The sequence below is a fragment of the Coregonus clupeaformis genome, unplaced genomic scaffold, assembly GCF_020615455.1.
Source record: "Coregonus clupeaformis isolate EN_2021a unplaced genomic scaffold, ASM2061545v1 scaf0796, whole genome shotgun sequence".
NCBI lineage: Eukaryota > Metazoa > Chordata > Actinopteri > Salmoniformes > Salmonidae > Coregonus > Coregonus clupeaformis.
The window spans coordinates 77,501-100,189 of NW_025534251.1; the positions used below are offsets into that span (position 1 = coordinate 77,501).

General features: G+C 47.0%; 2 protein-coding genes across 2 annotated transcripts; one reads left to right on the forward strand and one right to left on the reverse strand.

Moving 5' to 3' along the window:
- Nucleotides 1-2,202: 2,202 nt before the first annotated feature.
- LOC123485677 (ATP synthase subunit f, mitochondrial-like) lies at nt 2,203-5,224 on the forward strand. The gene is made up of 4 exons (XM_045216777.1): nt 2,203-2,276; nt 3,217-3,324; nt 4,365-4,481; nt 5,090-5,224. Exons 1-4 carry the CDS (start codon nt 2,261-2,263, stop codon nt 5,116-5,118), a joined length of 270 nt encoding a protein of 89 aa, XP_045072712.1. The 5' UTR covers nt 2,203-2,260; the 3' UTR covers nt 5,119-5,224.
- A 2,792-nt stretch (nt 5,225-8,016) lies between these two features.
- On the reverse strand, nt 8,017-22,591 carry LOC121555969 (cleavage and polyadenylation specificity factor subunit 4). The gene is made up of 8 exons (XM_045216780.1): nt 22,428-22,591; nt 16,563-16,613; nt 12,393-12,545; nt 11,680-11,775; nt 10,513-10,606; nt 9,879-9,951; nt 8,718-8,915; nt 8,017-8,517 (listed from the first exon to the last, which is right to left on the reverse strand). Exons 1-8 carry the CDS (start codon nt 22,528-22,530, stop codon nt 8,449-8,451), a joined length of 837 nt encoding a protein of 278 aa, XP_045072715.1. The 5' UTR covers nt 22,531-22,591; the 3' UTR covers nt 8,017-8,448.
- Nucleotides 22,592-22,689: the final 98 nt, after the last annotated feature.

The window sequence follows — 22,689 nt, forward strand, 5'->3', positions numbered from 1 at the left end:
CACTTGGTCTGCGGTTGTGAGGCCGTTTGGACGTACTGACAAATTCTCCAACGACGTTGGAGGCGGCTTATGGTAGAGAAATGAACATTCAATTCTCTGGCAACAGCTCTGGTGGACATTCCTGCAGTCAGCATGCCAATTGCGCGCTCCCTCAAAACTTGAGACACCTGTGGCATTGTGTTGTGTGACACAACTGCGCATTTTAGAGTGGCCTTTTATTGTCCCCAGCACAAGGTGCACCTGTGTAATGATCATGCTGTTTAATCATATTCTTGATCTGCTACACCTGTCAAGTGGATGGATTATCTTGGCAAAGGAGAAATGCTCACTACCAGGATTGAAACAAATTTGTGTACACAATTTGAGAGAAATAAGCTTTTTGTGTGTATGGAACATTTCTGGGATCTTTTATTTCAGCTCATGAAACATGGGACCAACACTTTACATGTTGCGTTTATATTTTTGTTCAGTGTAGATACTGTATATACTCCTTCCTGTATATCCATGACATCACATCCTGTCTCTTTACATGTTGCGTTTATATTGTTGTTCAGTGTAGATACTGTATATACTCCTTCCTGTATATCCATGACATCACATCCTGTCTCTTTACATGTTGCGTTTATATTGTTGTTCAGTGTAGATACTGTATATACTCCTTCCTGTATATCCATGACATCACATCCTGTCTCTTTACATGTTGTTCAGAGCTTATTATTTTCTCCTGTTCTTCATCTTCTTTCTATTTCTCGTGTGTTTTAGTTGGTTGATTCCAGGTGACTACCTCATGAAGCTGGTTGAGAGAACGCCAAGAGTGTGTAAAGCTGTCATCAAGGCAAAAAAGGGTGACTACTTTGAAGAATCTCAAATATAAAATATATTTTGATTTGTTTAACACTTTTTTTTGGTTACTACATGATTCCATATGTGTTATTTCATAGTTTTGATGTCTTCACTATTATTCTACAATGTAGAAAATAGAAAAAATAAAGAAAAACCCTTGAATGAGTAGGTGTGTCCAAACTTAAGACTGGTACTGTATATATATATATATGATGGGATGTATCGACATTATGGACAGTATGTGGATAGAATATTTAGTATATCTGTAGAATACGTAGGATAGAATAGTATATGTACAGCAATAGTTAAATAGGATAGGCCTTGACTAGAATACGGTATATACATATGAAATAAGTAAAACATGATGTAAACATTATTGAAGTGACCAGTGTTCCATGTCTATAGGGCAGCAGTCTCTACGGTGCAGGGTTGAGCAACCTGGTGGTAATCGCTAGTGACAGTGACTAAGTTCAGGGCAGTAATGGCTATTTAACAGTCTGATGTGCCTTGAGATAGAAGCTGTTTTTTTCAGTCTCTCGGTCCCAGCCTTGATGCACCTGTACTGGCTTCATCTTCTGGATGATAGCGGGGTGAACAGGCCGTGGCTCGGGTGGTTGATGTCCTTTTGGCCTTCCTGTGACATCGGGTGCTGTAGATGTTCTGGAGGGCAGGCAGTGTGATGCGTTGGGCAGACCGCACCACCCTCTGGAGAGTCCTGCGGTTGCGGGCGCGGTGCAGTTGCCGTACCAGGCGGTGATACAGCCTGACAGGATGCTCTCAAACTCTGTTACGTTAGGTAATTAGTTAAATGTCAGCTTGAATAGACACCTGATCAAAACCATCATTCTGAAACAAACTGCGTTGAAGATAGTTTATTGCCTATTCCTCTCTGACTGCATTCCGTTTATGTTATCTGCTGCCCTCTAGTGGATAGACGCGGCTCTGCAGACCGGCGAATTAGCTGGTGCGTTCATAAATAAATGTATCTTTCTGTTATTAGTTGTGTTGTAAAATATATTATGAGTCTAAATGTATTTTATTTATTTTTAACAAATAATGTATTGTTATACACACCTAACAATATTTATAAAAAATATTTTGCCTTGCCACTTTCCTCGCTCATGTCTAGAAGGGATACAGTTATTGTCAAATTGACGTCAACAGTAGATTATAATATTTTAGCATTTTAGCTAGCCCTAACCCTTACCCTCTTCCTAACCTTAAACGAATTATCATAACCTGCTACGTTTTTTTTCTCCTAACCTGCTGCGTACGTTCTCCTAAACTTACTATGAAAAGGGAATTTTGACAAAAGCTGTATCCCTTCTAGACAAAAAAACCACGTTCCTCCCACAATCCTCTCCTTCCATTTCAGTCCCAACATCCACCGCGGTATTCACTCTCTCCTCCGAGCAAGATGGCGGACAGGATAGGTAACTGCGTTCGTTGTTCCCGTGTGTGAAACGTTTACGTTTGTTTTACGGATCTCACATCTTCCACTCCAGCATTTACGCGCAGAATATTGTATTTTATTGCATAAATAAGCGAGATGTGTGGAGTTTAGTTGATGTTCGGATGTTGTTTGAAGGCCGCGGTTAATCCACGGTTAGAGTCAAGTCAAGGACTTTGCTGTCATGGCCATTCAAAACGGGACAGATACAACTTTATATAACAACTTGGGTATTTTGCATGGGGCAAAAATATTCAGTGACAGCTTCTCTAAAGGGTGTAAATTCAACCAACTTTACAGCGTGTGGCCGTCCAGACGATATGCTAGGTGGTTAGGTCTTTAGCCAGGGAGGTTAGCTAGCTAAGCTAGTTAGCCTGCAGGACTGGCCTCTGCCTGCATGCAGTTGGCAACGTCTGTAGCTTGCTGGCTAATGACCGCTAAGGGGTTTATAACAACACCTTCTCTCTGAGCGATCCAGGCTCAACATAACTCCCGTGACTTTGAACTAGCCAACTATCTTAACTTTAGTTAGCTATCTAGAGAACTCAAAGTGGTCAGGTAACTTATGCATCTTCGTGGATATGAGAATTTTACACCGCTGGCTCCGGTCTCTAGTGAAATACTAACGACATGGTAACCATATAACTTGTAGCAATGAATGGCGGTCTTCGGTGGTGTGTGTGAGTGAGTGAGACGGAGGGTGTGTATTTATTGTGTGTGTGTACCTGTGTCCTTAGTTCCCGTGGGTGAGAGAGACGGAGGGTGTGTATTTATTGTGTGTGTCTACCTGTGTCCTTAGTTCCCGTGGGTGAGAGAGACGGAGGGTGTGTATTTATTGTGTGTGTCTACCTGTGTCCTTAGTTCCCGTGGGTGAGAGAGACGGAGGGTGTGTATTTATTGTGTGTGTCTACCTGTGTCCTTAGTTCCCGTGGGTGAGAAGCGTCTGATGGATGTGAAGCTGGGAGAGCTGGGCTCGTGGCTGGGCAAGAGGGACTTCACTCCCAACGGAGTCCTCGCCAGCATCCGCAATGGTGAGGGTTCTGGGCCATTTATAACACACACTGACACACAAACACAGTGTCTAACAGTAACATGTCGTCTCTCTCCAGGTCATGACAGATACCCCCTCCCGTCTAACAGTAACATGTCGTCTCTCTCCAGGTCATGACAGATACCCCCTCCCGTCTAACAGTAACATGTCGTCTCTCCCCAGGTCATGACAGATACCCCCTCCCGTCTAACAGTAACATGTCGTCTCTCCAGGTCATGACAGATACCCCCTCCCGTCTAACAGTAACATGTCGTCTCTCCAGGTCATGACAGATACCCCCTCCCGTCTAACAGTAACATGTTGTCTCTCTCCAGGTCATGACAGATACCCCCTCCCGTCTAACAGTAACATGTTGTCTCTCTCCAGGTCATGACAGATACCCCCTCCCGTCTAACAGAAACATGTCGTCTCTCCAGGTCATGACAGATACCCCTCCCGTCTAACAGTAACATGTTGTCTCTCTCCAGGTCATGACAGATACCCCCTCCCGTCTAACAGTAACATGTCGTCTCTCCAGGTCATGACAGATACCCCCTCCCGTCTAACAGTAACATGTTGTCTCTCTCCAGGTCATGACAGATACCCCCTCCCGTCTAACAGTAACATGTCGTCTCTCCAGGTCATGACAGATACCCCCTCCCGTCTAACAGTAACATGTTGTCTCTCCAGGTCATGACAGATACCCCCTCCCGTCTAACAGTAACATGTCGTCTCTCCAGGTCATGACAGATACCCCCTCCCCGTCTAACAGTAACATGTTGTCTCTCCAGGTCATGACAGATACCCCCTCCCGTCTAACAGTAACATGTCGTCTCTCCAGGTCATGACAGATACCCCTCCCCGTCTAACAGTAACATGTCGTCTCTCCAGGTCATGACAGATACCCCCTCCCATCTAACAGTAACATGTTGTCTCTCCAGGTCATGACAGATACCCCCTCCTGTCTAACAGTAACATGTCGTCTCTCCAGGTCATGACAGATACCCCCTCCTGTCTAACAGTAACATGTCGTCTCTCCAGGTCATGACAGATATTACAACAAGTACATCAACGTGAAGAAGGGAGGTATTGGAGGCGTGGCCATGCTGCTGGTTGGATACGTGGCCCTCAGCTACATGTGGGAGTTCGACCACCTCAGTAAGTAACACACTACACTGGGAGGACACACACTACACACACACACACTAGACTGGGAGTACACACACACTACACACACACACTGCACTGGGAGTACACACACACTACACTGGGAGTACACACACACACACACACTGGGAGTACACACACACACACACACACTCTACACTGGGAGTTCGACCACCTCAGTAAGTAACACACTGGATTGGTTCAAATTCTCTACTCTTCTCCAGAAGTGTGCACTCATTCACTCCCCCTCCATTTAAAAGCATTGGATTGGAGGAAGCGTGGCCAGAGGGAGTGTCCACCATATTCCTCAGTCCATCCCTTCTGAATCCATGAGGGGGAGTGTCCACCATATTCCTCAGTCCATCCCTTCTGAATCCATGAGGGGGGAGTGTGAGTGCACCCTTCTCCTGAAGGTAACGAGTGCACCCTTCAGGAGAAGGTTACGAGCATGATGACCTCAAAGCACTGTGAAGGAACATCTGATCTCATTTAACCTGCTTCCCTCGCTCTCTGTCCCTTCTCTCCGTTTCCTCTCTGTCCCTCTCTCCGTTTCCCTCTCTGTCCCTCTCTCCGTTTCCTCTCTCTTCTCTCCGTCTCAGAGCACGACCGCTGGAGGAAGTACCACTAAGGCCCCGCCCCCCGACCCGGCAGGGAGAAGCCTGACCTCTGACCCCTAGTTCTGTAAAATACCACCGTTGTGACCAAGGATAAATAAAACTACTTCTAACATTTAACTGATGGCTGTTGGGTTTATTACGGTGTTGGATGTTGAGGCGTGAGTGTTTTTTATTCTGGGTGAAATTAGAAGTTTAGTGTCTGGTTGATGTTAGCTGCAGAAGTTAACTACAGGGGGAAATAATACAAAAGATGAACTAGTTGAAATAACCATGGACATTTTTTAAATGTTAGTGAACTACAGTAAAAAAAGTTTGGACACCTCATTCAAAGTTTTTTTCTTTATTTTCAATATTTTTTACATTGTAGAATAATAAGACATCAAAACTATGAAATAACACATATGGAATCATATAGTAACCAAAGAAGTGTTAAACAAATTTGAGATCCTTCAAATAGCCACCCCTTTTGCCTTGATGACAACTTTGCACACTTTTGGCATTCTCTCAACCAGCTTCATGAGGTAGTCACCTGGAATGCATTTCAATTAACAGGTGTGCCTAATTAAAAGTTAATTTGTGGAATTTATTTCCTTAATGCGTAACGGTCCAGTATATAGACTACTACCACTGAGACAGGACCCGGAGGAACGAGACTAACTGGAACAGGTTTACAGACTGGAACAGGTTTGTTGTATTTTCCAGACTAGAACATGACCAGGAGGAACAAGAGACTGACTGGAACAGGTTTATTGTATTTTCCAGACTAGAACATGACCAGGAGGAACAAGAGACTGACTGGAACAGGTTTATTGTATTTTCCAGACTAGAACATGACCAGGAGGAACAAGAGACTGACTGGAACAGGTTTATTGTATTTTCCAGACTAGAACATGACCAGGAGGAACAAGAGACCGACTGGAACAGGTTTGTTGTATTTTCCAGACTAGAACATGACCAGGAGGAACAAGAGACTGACTGGAACAGGTTTGTTGTATTTTCCAGACTAGAACATGACCCAGAGGAACAAGAGACTGACGAACAGGTTTATTGTATTTTCCAGACTAGAACATGACCCAGAGGAACAAGAGACTGACCAACAGGTTTATTGTATTTTACAGACTAGAACATGACCCGGAGGAACAAGAGACTGACGAACAGGTTTATAGACTGGAACAGGTTTGTTGTATTTTCCAGACTAGAACATGACCCGGAGGAACAAGAGACTGACTGGAACAGGTTTATTGTATTTTACAGACTGGAACAGGTTTATTGTATTTTACAGACTAGAACATGACCCGGAGGAACGAGAGACTGACGAACAGGTTTATTGTATTTTACAGACTGGAACAGGTTTGTTGTATTTTCCAGACTAGAACATGACCCGGAGGAACAAGAGACTGACGAACAGGTTTATTGTATTTTCCAGACTAGAACATGACCCGGAGGAACAAGAGACTGACGAACAGGTTTATTGTATTTTACAGACTAGAACATGACCCGGAGGAACAAGAGACTGACGAACAGGTTTATTGTATTTTACAGACTGGAACAGGTTTGTTGTATTTTACAGACTAGAACAAGAGACTGACTGGAACAGGTTTATTGTATTTTCCAGACTAGAACATGACCTGGAGGAACAAGAGACTGACTGGAACAAGAGACTGACTGGAACAGGTTTATTGTATTTTACAGACTAGAACATGCTGAAAGTGTGTGTAATCTACAAAGGCAACACATATCTGTCACACCACATCTCCCCACCACCTCTGGTGAAAAAAGCGTGTGTAAGGATCCAACACAGCAACGTCACAGCTGAAGAGTTCTGTTTCAATTCATGAAGGTTGGACTCTGAAGCCAGTAAAATGGGAGTATTCTGGATGAATAACAGGCCACATCCAGGATTAAGATAAACCATGCGTTGGTTAGAATGTAAACTAGTCCCTTCACCCACACATGGAGGTCTGAAGATTGGATATTGTTAAAATATTTCATATTTTTGTTCAAACCTGGGGCAGCGTTCAGCAACGTTTGATTCCATGACGACCAACATCCAGAGGGTTCAGCTAAACCATGGTTGGTTAGGTTACACAACACGCTTCACCCCGAAGCACATGACGCAATCTGACACAATTGGACAGATTGAAGTACCAATCCAGCTGGGTCGCAAAGTGGACCTCCTTAGGGGTCAGTGTCTAAGAGGGTAAAGGTTCGGGCCAACAGAGGTATTTGATCAAACCGGACATCAGAAGCATCATTACAACACAGAGCAGCAGGATTAACCATCCACATACAAAAGACGATATTTCATTGGACAGCCCCATCCCCATTGACACAACAGCAGAGGGCGTCGTCAGAACAATCATCTCGTTACCTGGGAGACCATAGAGGCTTCAACAGAGGGCGTAGTCGGAACAATCATCTCGTTACCTGGGAGACCATAGAGGCTTCAACAGTCTCCTCTCTCTGCTGTCCTCTGGTCTTACGATCTGGAAACAGGTGTCTGTCTGTCTGGAGGTCCAGAGTTCTAGGGGCCTCAGTGAAGGGGGTTCCAGGGTTCTAGGGGCCTCAGTGAAGGGGTTCCAGGGTTCTAGGGGCCTCAGTGAAGGGGTTCCAGGGTTCTAGGGGCCTCAGTGAAGGGGTTCCAGGGTTCTAGGGGCCTCAGTGAAGGGGTTCCAGGGTTCTAGGGGCCTCAGTGAAGGGGGTTCCAGGGTTCTAGGGGCCTCAGTGAAGGGGGTCCAGGGTTCTAGGGGCCTCAGTGAAGGGGGTCCAGGGTTCTAGGGGCCTCAGTGAAGGGGTTCCAGGGTTCTAGGGGCCTCAGTGAAGGGGTTCCAGGGTTCTAGGGGCCTCAGTGAAGGGGTTCTAGGGGCCTCAGTGAAGGGGTTCCAGGGTTCTAGGGGCCTCAGTGAAGGGGTCCAGGGTTCTAGGGGCCTCAGTGAAGGGGGTCCAGGGTTCTAGGGGCCTCAGTGAAGGGGGTCCAGGGTTCTAGGGGCCTCAGTGAAGGGGGTCCAGGGTTCTAGGGGCCTCAGTGAAGGGGGTCCAGGGTTCTAGGGGCCTCAGTGAAGGGGTTCCAGGGTTCTAGGGGCCTCAGTGAAGGGGTTCCAGGGTTCTAGGGGCCTCAGTGAAGGGGTTCTAGGGGCCTCAGTGAAGGGGGTTCCAGGGTTCTAGGGGCCTCAGTGAAGGGGTTCCAGGGTTCTAGGGGCCTCAGTGAAGGGGTTCCAGGGGCCTCAGTGAAGGACTTCAGTTTCAGAATAGCGTCTCAGTCTACAGAAGTTCTCTTCTGCTCTGCTCTCCTCGTCTTCAAGCTGAACTGCTCTGAGTGAGTCCAGCCACGGGGTTGTGTGTTATTGTCCACTGAGGAACGCCAGGTGTCCTTTGGTGCATTTGTTGGCATAGTGACCCTTCTCACCACACTACAGAGAGACAGAGAGAGAGGAACACGTGTTACTCACAGAGACTGAGGCTGGGATTCAACCTGATCACTGTGGACAACCAGCAATCAGACTGAATCCCAGAATGACACACAAACACATGTATATTGATAGATAACAGGTTAGGAGTTGTGTGACAGACGTGTGTGTGTGTGTGTGTGTGTGTGTGTCGTCTCCGTTACCTTGTAGCAGGTGACCTGGTCTAACGGACGCGGCCCCCTGTTCCCTCCTCCCATGTTGTTGTGGTGCTGATGCATGCTGGGACCAGAGGAGTACGGCTGGCGTTGATGGTGGTGATGCTGCTGGTGATGACCCGCCCCTCCCCCGGGATTGGTCAGCTGGATGAGTGACAGGGACGAGCGGCCGAGCGAAGGCAGCGGCTGGGACGAGGACAGGAATCAGAATGAAGTTGAATAGAAAGAGCAGAGTGCAGTGAGACTGTTGGGAGAGAGACTGTGTGTGTGTGTGTGTGTGTGTGACTGTTGTGAGAGAGACTGTGTGTGTGTGTGTGTGTGTGTGTGACTGTTGTGAGAGAGACTGTGTGTGTGTGTGTGTGTGGTGTGACTGTTGTGAGAGAGACTGTGTGTGTGTGTGTGTGTGACTGTTGTGAGAGAGACTGTGTGTGTGTGTGTGTGTGTGTGTGTGTTTACTTTGTGAGAGAGACTGTGTGTGTGTGTGTGTGAGTGTTGTGAGAGAGACTGTGTGTGTGTGTGTGTGTGTGTGTGACTGTTGTGAGAGAGACTGTGTGTGTGTGTGTGTGTGTGTGTGTGTGTGTGTGTGTGTGTGTGACTGTTGTGAGAGAGACTGTGTGTGTGTGTGTGTGTTGTGTGACTGTTGTGAGAGAGACTGTGTGTGTGTGTGTGTGTGTGTGACTGTTGTGAGAGAGACTGTGTGTGTGTGTGTGTGTGTGTGACTGTTGTGAGAGAGACTGTGTGTGTGTGTGTGTGTGTGTGTGTGTGACTGTTGTGAGAGAGACTGTGTGTGATGTGTGAGAATGTGTGTGTGTGTGTGTGACTGTTGTGAGAGAGACTGGGTGTGTGTGTGTGTGTGTGTGTGACTGTTGTGAGAGAGACTGTGTGTGTGTGTGTGTGTGTGTGTGTGTGTGTGTGACTGTTGTGAGAGAGACTGTGTGTGTGTGTGTGTGTGTGTGTGTGTGTGTGTGTGTGTGTGTGAGAGAGAGAGCTGTGTGTGTGTGTGTGTGTGTGTGTGTGTGTGGAGAGAGAGAGACTGTGTGTGTGTGTGTGTGTGTGTGTGTGAGAGAGTGTGTGTGTGTGTGTGTGTGTGTGTGTGTGTGTGTGTGTGTGTGTGTGTGTGTGTGTGTGTGTGTGTGTGTGTGTCCCTACCTTCTGGTGACCCAGTATCTGTGCTGGTAGGGGAGGCTGTTCCGTGGCTCCCATCGGCAGCTCAAACCGCGGGCTGCAGAAAAAACACACGACGTCATTATTCTGTTGTCATTTCATCTCACGGGCTGAGGTTACCTTTATAGGGCACTACTTCTGATCCGTAGGGCTCTATATAAGGGACAGGGTGCAATTTGGGACGTGCACACTGGGTCTCACAGTAGAATTCTAATCTGGACCTCAAAAGCCAAGTGCCACTGCTTTTCTCCCGGTCTAAATCAGGGACTGATGAAGACCTCGGACGGCAGGTAGAACAGGGAAGGGGCAGTACTCCGGACCCCGCAGGGTAACCTCGGACGGCAGGTAGAACAGGGAAGGGGCAGTACTCCGGACCCCGCAGGGTAACCTCGGACGGCAGGTAGAACAGGGAAGGGGCAGTACTCCGGACCCCGCAGGGTAACCTCGGACGGCAGGTAGAACAGGGAAGGGGCAGTATTCCGGACCCCGCAGGGTAACCTCGGACGGCAGGTAGAACAGGAAAGGGGCAGTATTCCGGACCCCGCAGGGGAACAGTTCAACACCCCTGCAGTCTAGAAAAGGGGAATATTAAAACAGTTGAATAAGAGAATAAACTCACTGCATGAATTTACAGGCGCGGCCCTCTGGACAAAAACCAACCAAGTAGTTCACACAGATCACTCTCCTGGTGTGGCGATGTCTGCAGTCTGGACCTGGGGAGGGAGGGAGGGGAGGAGGGAGAGGAGGGAGAGGAGAGGAGAGGGAGAGGAGGAGAGGGAGAGGAGAGGAGAGGAGAGGGGAGAGGAGAGGAGGAGGAGAGGAGAGGAGGAGAGGGAGAGGAGAGGAGAGGAGAGGAGAGGAGAGGGAGGAGAGGAGAGGAGAGGAGAGGGAGGAGAGGAGAGGAGAGAGAGGAGGGAGGGAGGAGAGGAGAGGAGGAGAGGAGGGAGGGAGGGAGAGGAGAGGAGAGGAGAGGGAGGGAGGAGGAGGAGGAGAGGAGAGGAGGGGAGGAGGGAGGGGAGGAGAGGAGGAAGGAGAGGGAGAGGAGAGGAGAGGGAGAGGAGAGGAGAGGGAGGAGAGGAGAGGGAGGAGAGGAGAGGAGAGGAGAGGAGAGGGGAGGAGAGGGAGGAGGAGAGGAGAGGAGGGAGGAGAGGAGAGGGAGAGGGAGGGAGGGAGAGGGAGAGAAAATGTTAAAGACAGAACAACACGAACATCAGCCATGCACAGTAGATCACCTGCTGGTGTCGATGAACACTGGTGATTCAACATGTAGAATATCAGGAAGTGAACGGTGGTGATTCAACATGTAGAATATCAGGAAGTGAACGGTGGTGATTCAACATGTAGAATATAGACCCATGGGGCGGCGCACAATTGGCCCAGCGTCGTCCAGGGTAGGGGAGGGAATGGCCGGCAGGGATGTAGCTCAGTTGGTAGAGCATGGTGTTTGCAACGCCAGGGTTGTGGGTTTGATTCCCACGGGGGGCCAGTATAAAAAAATAATGTATGCACTCACTAACTGTAAGTCGCTCTGGATAAGAGCGTCTGCTAAATGACTAAAATGTAAATGTAAATGTAGAATATCAGGAAGTGAACAGGAAATGACAGCTGATGTTGTGAGGAAGAGGAGACACCTGCTGCTTTGAACCATTGGTCGGCACGGTCTGTTTAGTCTCCTAGTACTGGAGCAGTGAGTGAGTGAGTGAGTGAGTGAGTGAGTGAGTGAGTGAGTGAGTGAGTGAGTGAGAGAGAGAGAGAGAGAGAGAGACAGAGACAGAGCAGGACATACCATGTTTGCAGAAGCCTCTGTCATACCAGGGGCAGTCTTTGATCTTAGACTCTGGGTCGATGTGGAGGAACGGACACTCCTTGTTACTGCACTCTCCTAGACACACACACACACACACACACACACACACACACACAGAGACACACAGTTAGCCGATGCGGATGGGGTACTTCTGGGATACAGTGGCTTGCGAAAGTATTCACCCCGCCTTGGCATTTTTCCTATTTTGTTGCCTTACAACCTGGAATTAAAATAGATTTTTTTGGGGGGTTTGTATCATTTGATTTACACAACATGCCTACTACTTTGAAATGCAAAATATTTTATTTTGTGAAACAAACAAGAAATAAGACAAAAAAACAGAAAACTTGAGTGTGCATAACTATTCACCCCCCAAAGTCAAGACTTTGTAGAGCCACCTTTTGCAGCAATTACAATTAAATTTGGACTATTTTGTGTATGTCCATTACATGAAATCCAAATAAAAATCCATTTAAATTACAGGTTGCAATGCAACAAAATAGGAAAAACGCCAAGGGGGATGAATACTTTTTGCAAGGCACTGTAGATGGAATATGGCAGAGAACCATCTCGCTCTCTCTCTCCCACACACACACACACAGACAGACAGACACACACACACACACAGACAGACACACACACACAGACAGACAGACACACACACACACAGACACACACACACACACACATACCGAACTTGGAGTAGAAGTAACACTCCGGCATCTTGGTCATGTCGTACTCGTGGAGAAACTCACACTGGTCTCCCTTCTTACAGAGTCCTCTGAGCCAGTGTTTACAAACCACCGTCTTCTCCCCACTGATGTGACGGAACGGACACATCCCACCTGCAGAAACACACACTGGGTCAGTTCATATTCACACACACACTGGGTCAGTTCATATTAACCCACACCCTGGGTCAGTTCATATTAACCCACACACTGGGTCAGTTCATATTAACCCACACACTGGGTCAGTTCATATTCACCCACGCCCTGGGTCAGTTCATTAACACACACACTGGGTCAGTTCATATTAACACACACTGGGTCAGTTCATATCCACACACACACTGGGTCAGTTCATAATCACACACACACTGGGTCAGTTCATATTCACACACACACTGGGTCAGTTCTATTCACACACACACACACTGGGTCAGTTCATATTACACACACACACACTGGGTCAGTTCATATTCACACACACACACTGGGTCAGTTCATATTCACACACACTGGGTCAGTTTATATTAACCCACACACTGGGTCAGTTCATATTAACACACACACACACTGGGTCAGTTCATATCCACACACACACACTGGGTCAGTTCATATTCACACACACACACTGGGTCAGTTCATATTCACACACACTGGGTCAGTTCATATCCACACACACCTGGGTCAGTTCCATATTAACACACACACTGGGTCAGTTCATATTAACACACACACACACTGGGTCAGTTCATATTCACACACACTGGGTCAGTTCATATTCACACACACACACTGGGTCAGTTCTTATTCACACACACTGGGTCAGTTCATATCCACACACACCCTGGGTCAGTCCATATTAACACACACACTGGGTCAGTTCATATTCACACACACACACACACACACACACACACAATGGGTCAGTTCATATTCACACACACACACTGGGTCAGTTCATATTCACACACACTGGGTCAGTTCTATTAACCCACACACTGGGTCAGTTCATATTAACACACACACACACTGGGTCAGTTCATATTCACACACACACACACACACACACTGGGTCAGTTCATATTCACACACACACACTGGGTCAGTTCACTATTCCACACACACTGGGTCAGTTCATATCCACACACACCCTGGGTCAGTTTAATTCACACACACACTGGGTCAGTTCATATCCACACACACACTGGGTCAGTTCATATTAACCCACACACTGGGTCAGTTCATATTAAACACACACACTGGGTCAGTTCATATCCACACACACTGGGTCAGTTCATATCCACACACACTGGGTCAGTTCATATTAACCCACACCCTGGGTCAGTTCATATCCACACACACACTGGGTCAGTTCATATTAAACACACACACTGGGTCAGTTCCATATCCACACACACCCTGGGTCAGTTCATATTAACCCACACCCTGGGTCAGTTCATATCCACACACACACTGGGTCAGTTCATATTAACCCACACACTGGGTCAGATCATATTAACCCACACACTGGGTCAGTTCATATCCACACACACACTGGGTCAGTTCATATTCACACACACACTGGGTCAGTTCTATACACACACACACTGGGTCAGTTCATATTAACACACACGCTGGGTCAGTTCATATTAACACACGCTGGGTCAGTTCATATTAACACACGCTGGCGTCAGTTCATATTAACACACACTGGGTCAGTTCATATTCACACACACACTGGGGTCAGTTCATATTAACACACACACTGGGTCAGTTCATATTCACACACACACTGGGTCAGTTCATATTCACACACACACTGGGTCAGTTCATATTCACCCACACACACTGGGTCAGTTCATATTCACACACACTGGGTCAGTCCATATTCACACACACTGGGTCAGTTCATATTAACACACGCTGGGTCAGTTCATATTAACACACGCTGGGTCAGTTCATATAACACACTGGGTCAGTTCATATTAACACACCTGGGTCAGTGTGGTCAGTTCATATTAACACACGCTGGGTCGTTCATAAACACCCTGGGTCAGTTCATATTAACACACGCTGGGTCAGTTCATATTAGCACACACACTGGGTCAGTTCATATTCACACACTGGGTCAGTTCATATCCACACGCTGGGTCAGTTCATATTCACACCCTGGGTCAGTTCATATTAACACACTGGGTCAGTTCATATCAATACACACTGGGTCAGTTCATATTAACACACACTGGATCAGTCTATAATATACAGTTGAAGTCAGAAGTTTACATTTACTTAGATTGGAGTCATTAAAACTTGTTTTTCAACCACTCCACACATTTCTTGTTAACAAACTATAGTTTTGGCAAGTCGGTTAGGACATCTACTTTGTGCATGACAAGTAATTTTTCCAACAATTGTTTACAGACAGATTATTTCACTTATAATTCACTGTATCACAATTCCAGTGGGTCAGAAGTTTACATACACTAAGTTGACTGTGCCTTTAAACAGCTTGGAAAATTCCAGAAAATGATGTCATGGCTTTAGAAGCTTCTGATAGGCTAATTGACATTATTTGAGTCAATTGGAGGTGTACCTGTGGATGTATTTCAAGGTCTACCTTCAAACTCAGTGCCTCTTTGCTTGACATCATGGGAAAATCAAAAGAAATCAGCCAAGACCTCAGAAAATAAATGGTAGACCTCCACAAGTCTGGTTCATCCTTGGGAGCAATTTCCAAATGCCTGAAGGTACCACGCTCATCTGTACAAACAATAGTACGCAAGTATCAACACCATGGGACCATGCAGCCGTCATACCGCTCAGGAAGGAGATGCGTTCTGTCTCCAAGAGATGAACGACTTTGGTGCGAAAAGTGCAAATCAATCCCAGAACAACAGCAAAGGACCTTGTGAAGATGCTGGAGGAAACAGGTACAAAAGTATCTATATCCACAGTAAAACGAGTCCTATATCGACATAACCTGAAAGGCCGCTCAGCAAGGAAGAAGCCACTGCTCCAAAACCACCATAAAAAGCCAGACTACGGTTTGCCACTGCACATGGGGACAAAGATCGTACTTTTTGGAGAAATGTCCTCTGGTCTGATGAAACAAAAATAGAACTGTTTGGCCATAATGACCATCGTTATGTTTGGAGGAAAAGGGGTTGGCTTGCAAGCCGAAGAACACCATCCCAACCGTGAAGCACGGGGGTGGCAGCATCATTCTGTGGGGGTGCTTTGCTGCAGGAGGGACTGGTGCACTTCACAAAATAGACGGCATCATGAGGAAGGAAAATTATGTGGATATATTGAAGCAACATGTCAAGACATCAGTCAGGAAGTTAAAGCTTGGTCACAAATGGGTCTTCCAAATGGACAATGACCCCAAGCATACTTCCAAAGTTGTGGCAAAATGGCTTAAGGACAACAAAGTCAAGGTATTGGAGTGGCCATCACAAAGCCCTGACCTCAATCCTATAGAAAATATGTGGGCAGAACTGAAAAAAGCGTGTGAGAGCAAGGAGGCCTACAAACCTGACTCAGTTACACCAGCTCTGTCAGGAGGAATGGGCCAAAATCCACCCAACTTATTGTGGGAAGCTTGTGGAAGGCTACCCGAAACGTTTGACCCAAGTTAAACAATTTAAAAGGCAATGCTACCAAATACTAGTTGAGTGTATGTAAACGTTTGACCCACTGGGAATGTGATGAAAGAAATAAAAGCTGAAATAAATCATTCTCTCTACTATTATTCTGACATTTCACATTCTTGAAAATAAAGTGGTGATCCTAACTGACCTAAGACAGGGAATTTTTACTAGGATTAAATGTCAGGAATTGTGAAAATCTGAGTTTAAATGTATTTGTTTAAGGTGTATGTAAACTTCCAACTTCAACTGTGTGTGATATATAAAAAATATATATATATATATATATATATATATATATATATATAATATATGAATGACGGACCCAGTGTGTATATATAGTATAGACTGACTCAGTGTGTGTGTGTGTGTGTGTGGATATATATACACACACACACACATTGGTCAGTATAACACACACACACACACTTGTGTTGGAGGCTGTAGCAGTCACATACAGAGAACTCATCCCCGGTGATTCTCTTACCTTTGAGACAGGCTGCTCTCATGAAGAACTCACACACACCGCAGCCCCGGACTCTGCACAAACACAACCACAGGGCAAGGAGTTACAATACAATACAAAACAATACATAGCTCTAATACACCGCCGCAGCCCCGGACTCTGCACAACCACAGGGCAAGGAGTTACAATACAATACATAGCCCCAATACACCGCCGCAGCCCCGGACTCTGCACAACCACAGGGCAAGGAGTTACAATACAATACAAAACAATACATAGCCCCAATACACCGCCGCAGCCCCGGACTCTGCACAACCACAACCACAGGGCAAGGGAGTTACAATACAATACAAAACAATACATAGCTCTAATACACCGCCGCAGCCCCGGACTCTGCACAACCACAACCACAGGGCAAGGAGTTACAATACAATACAAAACAATACATAGCTCTAATAAACCGGCCGCAGCCCCGGACTCTGCCCAACCACAGGGCAAGGAGTTACAATACAATACAAAACAATACATAGCTCTAACACACCGCAGCCCCGGACTCTGCACAACCACAACCACAGGGCAAGGAGTTGCAAACAATACAAAACAATACATAGCCCCAATACACCGCCGCAGCCCCGGACTCTGCACAACCACAACCACAGGGCAAGGAGTTACAATACAATACAAAACAATACATAGCCCCAATACACCACCGCAGCCCCGGACTCTGCACAACCACAGGGCAAGGAGTTACAATACAATACATAGCCCCAATACACCACCGCAGCCCCGGACTCTGCACAACCACAGGGCAAGGAGTTACAATACAATACAAAACAATACATAGCCCCAATACACCGCCGCAGCCCCGGACTCTGCCCAACCACAACCACAGGGCAAGGAGTTACAATACAATACAAAACAATACATAGCTCTAATACACCGCCGCAGCCCCGGACTCTGCACAACCACAGGGCAAGGAGTTACAATACAATACAAAACAATACATAGCTCTAATACACCGCCGCAGCCCTGGACTCTGCACAACCACAGGGCAAGGAGTTACAATACAATACAAAACAATACATAGCCCCAATACACCGCCGCAGCCCCGGACTCTGCACAACCACAACCACAGGGCAAGGAGTTACAATACAATACAAAACAATACATAGCCCCAATACACCGCCGCAGCCCCGGACTCTGCCCAACCACAGGGCAAGGAGTTACAATACAATACAAAACAATACATAGCTCTAATACACGCCGCGGCCCCGGACTCTGCACAACCACAACCCCAGGGCAAGGAGTTACAATACAATACAAAACAATACATAGCCCTAATACACCGCCGCAGCCCCGGACTCTGCACAACCACAACCACAGGGCAAGGAGTTACAATACAATACAAAACAATACATAGCTCTAATACACCACCGCAGCCCCGGACTCTGCACAACCACAACCACAGGGCAAGGAGTTACAATACAATACAAAACAATACATAGCTCTAATACACCGCCGCAGCCCTGGACTCTGCACAACCACAACCACAGGGCAAGGAGTTACAATACAATACAAAACAATACATAGCTCTAATACACACGCGCAGCCCTGGACTCTGCACAACCACAACCACAGGGCAAGGAGTTACAATACAATACAAAACAATACATAGCTCTAATACACCGCCGCAGCCCTGGACTCTGCACAACCACAACCACAGGGCAAGGAGTTACAATACAATACAAAACAATACATAGCTCTAATACACCCAACGCAGCCCTGGACTCTGCACAACCACAACCACAGGGCAAGGAGTTACAATACAATACAAAACAATACATAGCTCTAATACACCACCGCAGCCCCGGACTCTGCACAACCACAACCACAGGGCAAGGAGTTACAATACAATACAAAACAATACATAGCTCTAATACACCGCGCAGCCCCGGACTCTGCACAACCACAACCACAGGGCAAGGAGTTACAATACAATACAAAACAATACATAGCTCTAATACACCACCGCAGCCCCGGACTCTGCACAACCACAACCACAGGGCAAGGAGTTACAATACAATACAAAACAATACATAGCTCTAATACACCCTCGCAGCCCCGGACTCTGCACAACCACAACCACAGGGCAAGGAGTTACAATACAATACAAAACAATACATAGCCCTAATACACCGCGCAGCCCCGGACTCTGCACAACCACAACCACAGGGCAAGGAGTTACAATACAATACAAAACAATACATAGCTCTAATACACCACCGCAGCCCCGGACTCTGCACAACCACAACCACAGGGCAAGGAGTTACAATACAATACAAAACAATACATAGCCCCAATACCACCGCAGCCCCTGGACTCTGCACAACCACAACCACAGGGCAAGGAGTTACAATACAATACAAAACAATACATAGCTCTAATACACCACCGCAGCCCCGGACTCTGCACAACCACAACCACAGGGCAAGGAGTTACAATACAATACAAAACAATACATAGCCCCAATACACCACCGCAGCCCTGGACTCTGCACAACCACAACCACAGGGCAAGGAGTTACAATACAATACAAAACAATACATAGCCCTAATACACCGCCGCAGCCCCGGACTCTGCACAACCACAACCACAGGGCAAGGAGTTACAATACAATACAAAACAATACATAGCCCTAATACACCGCAGCCCCGGACTCTGCCCAACCACAGGGCAAGGAGTTACAATACAATACAAAACAATACATAGCCCCAATACACCACCGCAGCCCCCGGACTCTGCACAACCACAACCACAGGGCAAGGAGTTACAATACAATACAAAACAATACATAGCTCTAATACACCACCGCAGCCCTGGACTCTGCACAACCACAACCACAGGGCAAGGAGTTACAACACAATACAAAACAATACATAGCCCTATTACACCGCAGCCCCGGACTCTGCACAACCACAGGGCAAGGAGTTACAATACAATACAAAACAATACATAGCCCCAATACACCACGCAGCCCCGGACTCTGCACAACCACAACCACAGGGCAAGGAGTTACAATACAATACAAAACAATACATAGCTCTAATACACCACCGCAGCCCCGGACTCTGCACAACCACAGGGCAAGGAGTTACAATACAATACAAAACAATACATAGCCCCAATACACCACCGCAGCCCTGGACTCTGCACAACCACAACCACAGGGCAAGGAGTTACAATACAATACAAAACAATACATAGCCCTAATACACCGCCGCAGCCCCGGACTCTGCACAACCACAACCACAGGGCAAGGAGTTACAATACAATACAAAACAATACATAGCCCCAATACACCACCGCAGCCCCGGACTCTGCACAACCACAGGGCAAGGAGTTACAATACAATACAAAACAATACATAGCCCCAATACACCACCGCAGCCCCGGACTCTGCCCAACCACAGGGCAAGGAGTTACAATACAATACAAAACAATACATAGCCCCAATACACCACCGCAGCCCCGGACTCTGCACAACCACAGGGCAAGGAGTTACAATACAATACAAAACAATACATAGCTCTAATACACCGCCGCAGCCCCGGACTCTGCACAACCACAACCACAGGGCAAGGAGTTACAATACAATACAAAACAATACATAGCTCTAATACACCACCGCAGCCCCGGACTCTGCACAACCACAACCACAGGGCAAGGAGTTACAATACAATACAAAACAATACATAGCCCCAATACACCACCGCAGCCCTGGACTCTGCACAACCACAACCACAGGGCAAGGAGTTACAATACAATACAAAACAATACATAGCTCTAATACACCACCGCAGCCCCGGACTCTGCACAACCACAACCACAGGGCAAGGAGTTACAATACAATACAAAACAATACATAGCCCCAATACACCGCCGCAGCCCTGGACTCTGCACAACCACAACCCCAGGGCAAGGAGTTACAATACAATACAAAACAATACATAGCCCTAATACACCGCCGCAGCCCCGGACTCTGCACAACCACAACCACAGGGCAAGGAGTTACAATACAATACAAAACAATACATAGCCCTAATACACCGCAGCCCCGGACTCTGCACAACCACAGGGCAAGGAGTTACAACACAATACAAAACAATACATAGCCCCAATACACCACCGCAGCCCCGGACTCTGCACAACCACAACCACAGGGCAAGGAGTTACAATACAATACAAAACAATACATAGCTCTAATACACCACCGCAGCCCTGGACTCTGCACAACCACAACCACAGGGCAAGGAGTTACAATACAATACAAACAATACATAGCCCTAATACACAGCAGCCCGGACTCTGCACAACCACAGGGCAAGGAGTTACAATACAATACAAAACAATACATAGCCCCAATACACCGCCGCAGGCCCGGACTCTGCACAACCACAACCACAGGGCAAGGAGTTACAATACAATACAAAACAATACATAGCTCTAATACACCACCGCAGCCCCGGACTCTGCACAACCACAACCACAGGGCAAGGAGTTACAATACAATACAAAACAATACATAGCTCTAATACACCACCGCAGCCCCGGACTCTGCACAACCACAACCACAGGGCAAGGAGTTACAATACAATACAAAACAATACATAGCCCCAATACACCACCGCAGCCCTGGACTCTGCACAACCACAACCACAGGGCAAGGAGTTACAATACAATACAAAACAATACATAGCCCTAATACACCGCAGCCCCGGACTCTGCACAACCACAACCACAGGGCAAGGAGTTACAATACAATACAAAACAATACATAGCCCCAATACACCACCGCAGCCCCGGACTCTGCACAACCACAGGGCAAGGAGTTACAATACAATACATAACAATACATAGCCCCAATACACCGCCGCAGCCCCGGACTCTGCACAACCACAGGGCAAGGAGTTACAATACAATACAAAACAATACATAGCCCCAATACACCACCGCAGCCCCGGACTCTGCACAACCACAACCACAGGGCAAGGAGTTACAATACAATACAAAACAATACATAGCTCTAATACACCGCCGCAGCCCTGGACTCTGCACAACCACAGGGCAAGGAGTTACAATACAATACAAAACAATACATAGCCCTAATACACCGCAGCCCCGGACTCTGCACAACCACAGGGCAAGGAGTTACAATACAATACAAAACAATACATAGCCCCAATACACCACCGCAGCCCCGGACTCTGCACAACCACAGGGCAAGGAGTTACAATACAATACAAAACAATACATAGCCCCAATACACCACCGCAGCCCCGGACTCTGCACAACCACAGGGCAAGGAGTTACAATACAATACAAAACAATACATAGCCCCAATACACCACCGCAGCCCCGGACTCTGCACAACCACAGGGCAAGGAGTTACAATACAATACAAAACAATACATAGCCCCAATACACACCCGCAGCCCCGGACTCTGCACAACCACAGGGCAAGGAGTTACAATACAATACAAAACAATACATAGCCCCAATACACCACCGCAGCCCCGGACTCTGCACAACCACAGGGCAAGGAGTTACAATACAATACATAACAATACATAGCCCCAATACACCACCGCAGCCCCGGACTCTGCACAACCACAGGGCAAGGAGTTACAATACAATACAAAACAATACATAGCCCCAATACACCACCGCAGCCCCGGACTCTACAAAAAAAAAAACACCCAACTATGAAATCAGTTTAGACGTTAGCTAGCTAGCTAAACTAACTAGCCAAGTTAGCTTAGCTACCTTGCTAAAACTACAATACCTAGCTATCGTTCGCTAACTGGCTAGTAAGTAGCGGCTACTTACTGTCCATCCCGGGGAAGGGGAGAGGCTGCGCCCCCAGCTGCTGCTCCACAGCTATCTCTAGGTCGAACTTGATGTGGTCCACGGTGGCTATCAGGTCCTGCATGTTGGCGGTCTCACTACGCTCCGACCAGACAGAAACAAGCTAGCTAGCCTAGCTTAGCTTAGCTAGCTAGCAGTCTTAACGGCAGTTGGCGATCAGCTAACCTGCGAAAATCTAGCTAGGTAGCTAATAAATCAACGATTAAGAGGCGTGGGCGCTAGA

What these genes read in the sequence shown, in the direction of transcription:
- LOC121555969 (XM_045216780.1), bottom strand. Translation starts at nt 22,530, where the DNA reads ATGCAGGACCTGATAGCCACCGTGGACCACATCAAGTTCGACCTAGAG. An exon ending in CAGAGGCTTCTGCAAACATG is followed by an intron (nt 10,607 to 11,679) that starts GTATGTCCTGCT and finishes CTCCCTCCCCAG; the next exon opens with GTCCAGACTGCAGACATCGC. An exon ending in CGCGCCTGTAAATTCATGCA is followed by an intron (nt 9,952 to 10,512) that starts GTGAGTTTATTC and finishes TTTTTTCTGCAG; the next exon opens with CCCGCGGTTTGAGCTGCCGA.
- LOC123485677 (XM_045216777.1), top strand. An exon ending in CCTCGCCAGCATCCGCAATG is followed by an intron (nt 3,325 to 4,364) that starts GTGAGGGTTCTG and finishes TCGTCTCTCCAG; the next exon opens with GTCATGACAGATATTACAAC. An exon ending in GTGGGAGTTCGACCACCTCA is followed by an intron (nt 4,482 to 5,089) that starts GTAAGTAACACA and finishes TCTCCGTCTCAG; the next exon opens with AGCACGACCGCTGGAGGAAG.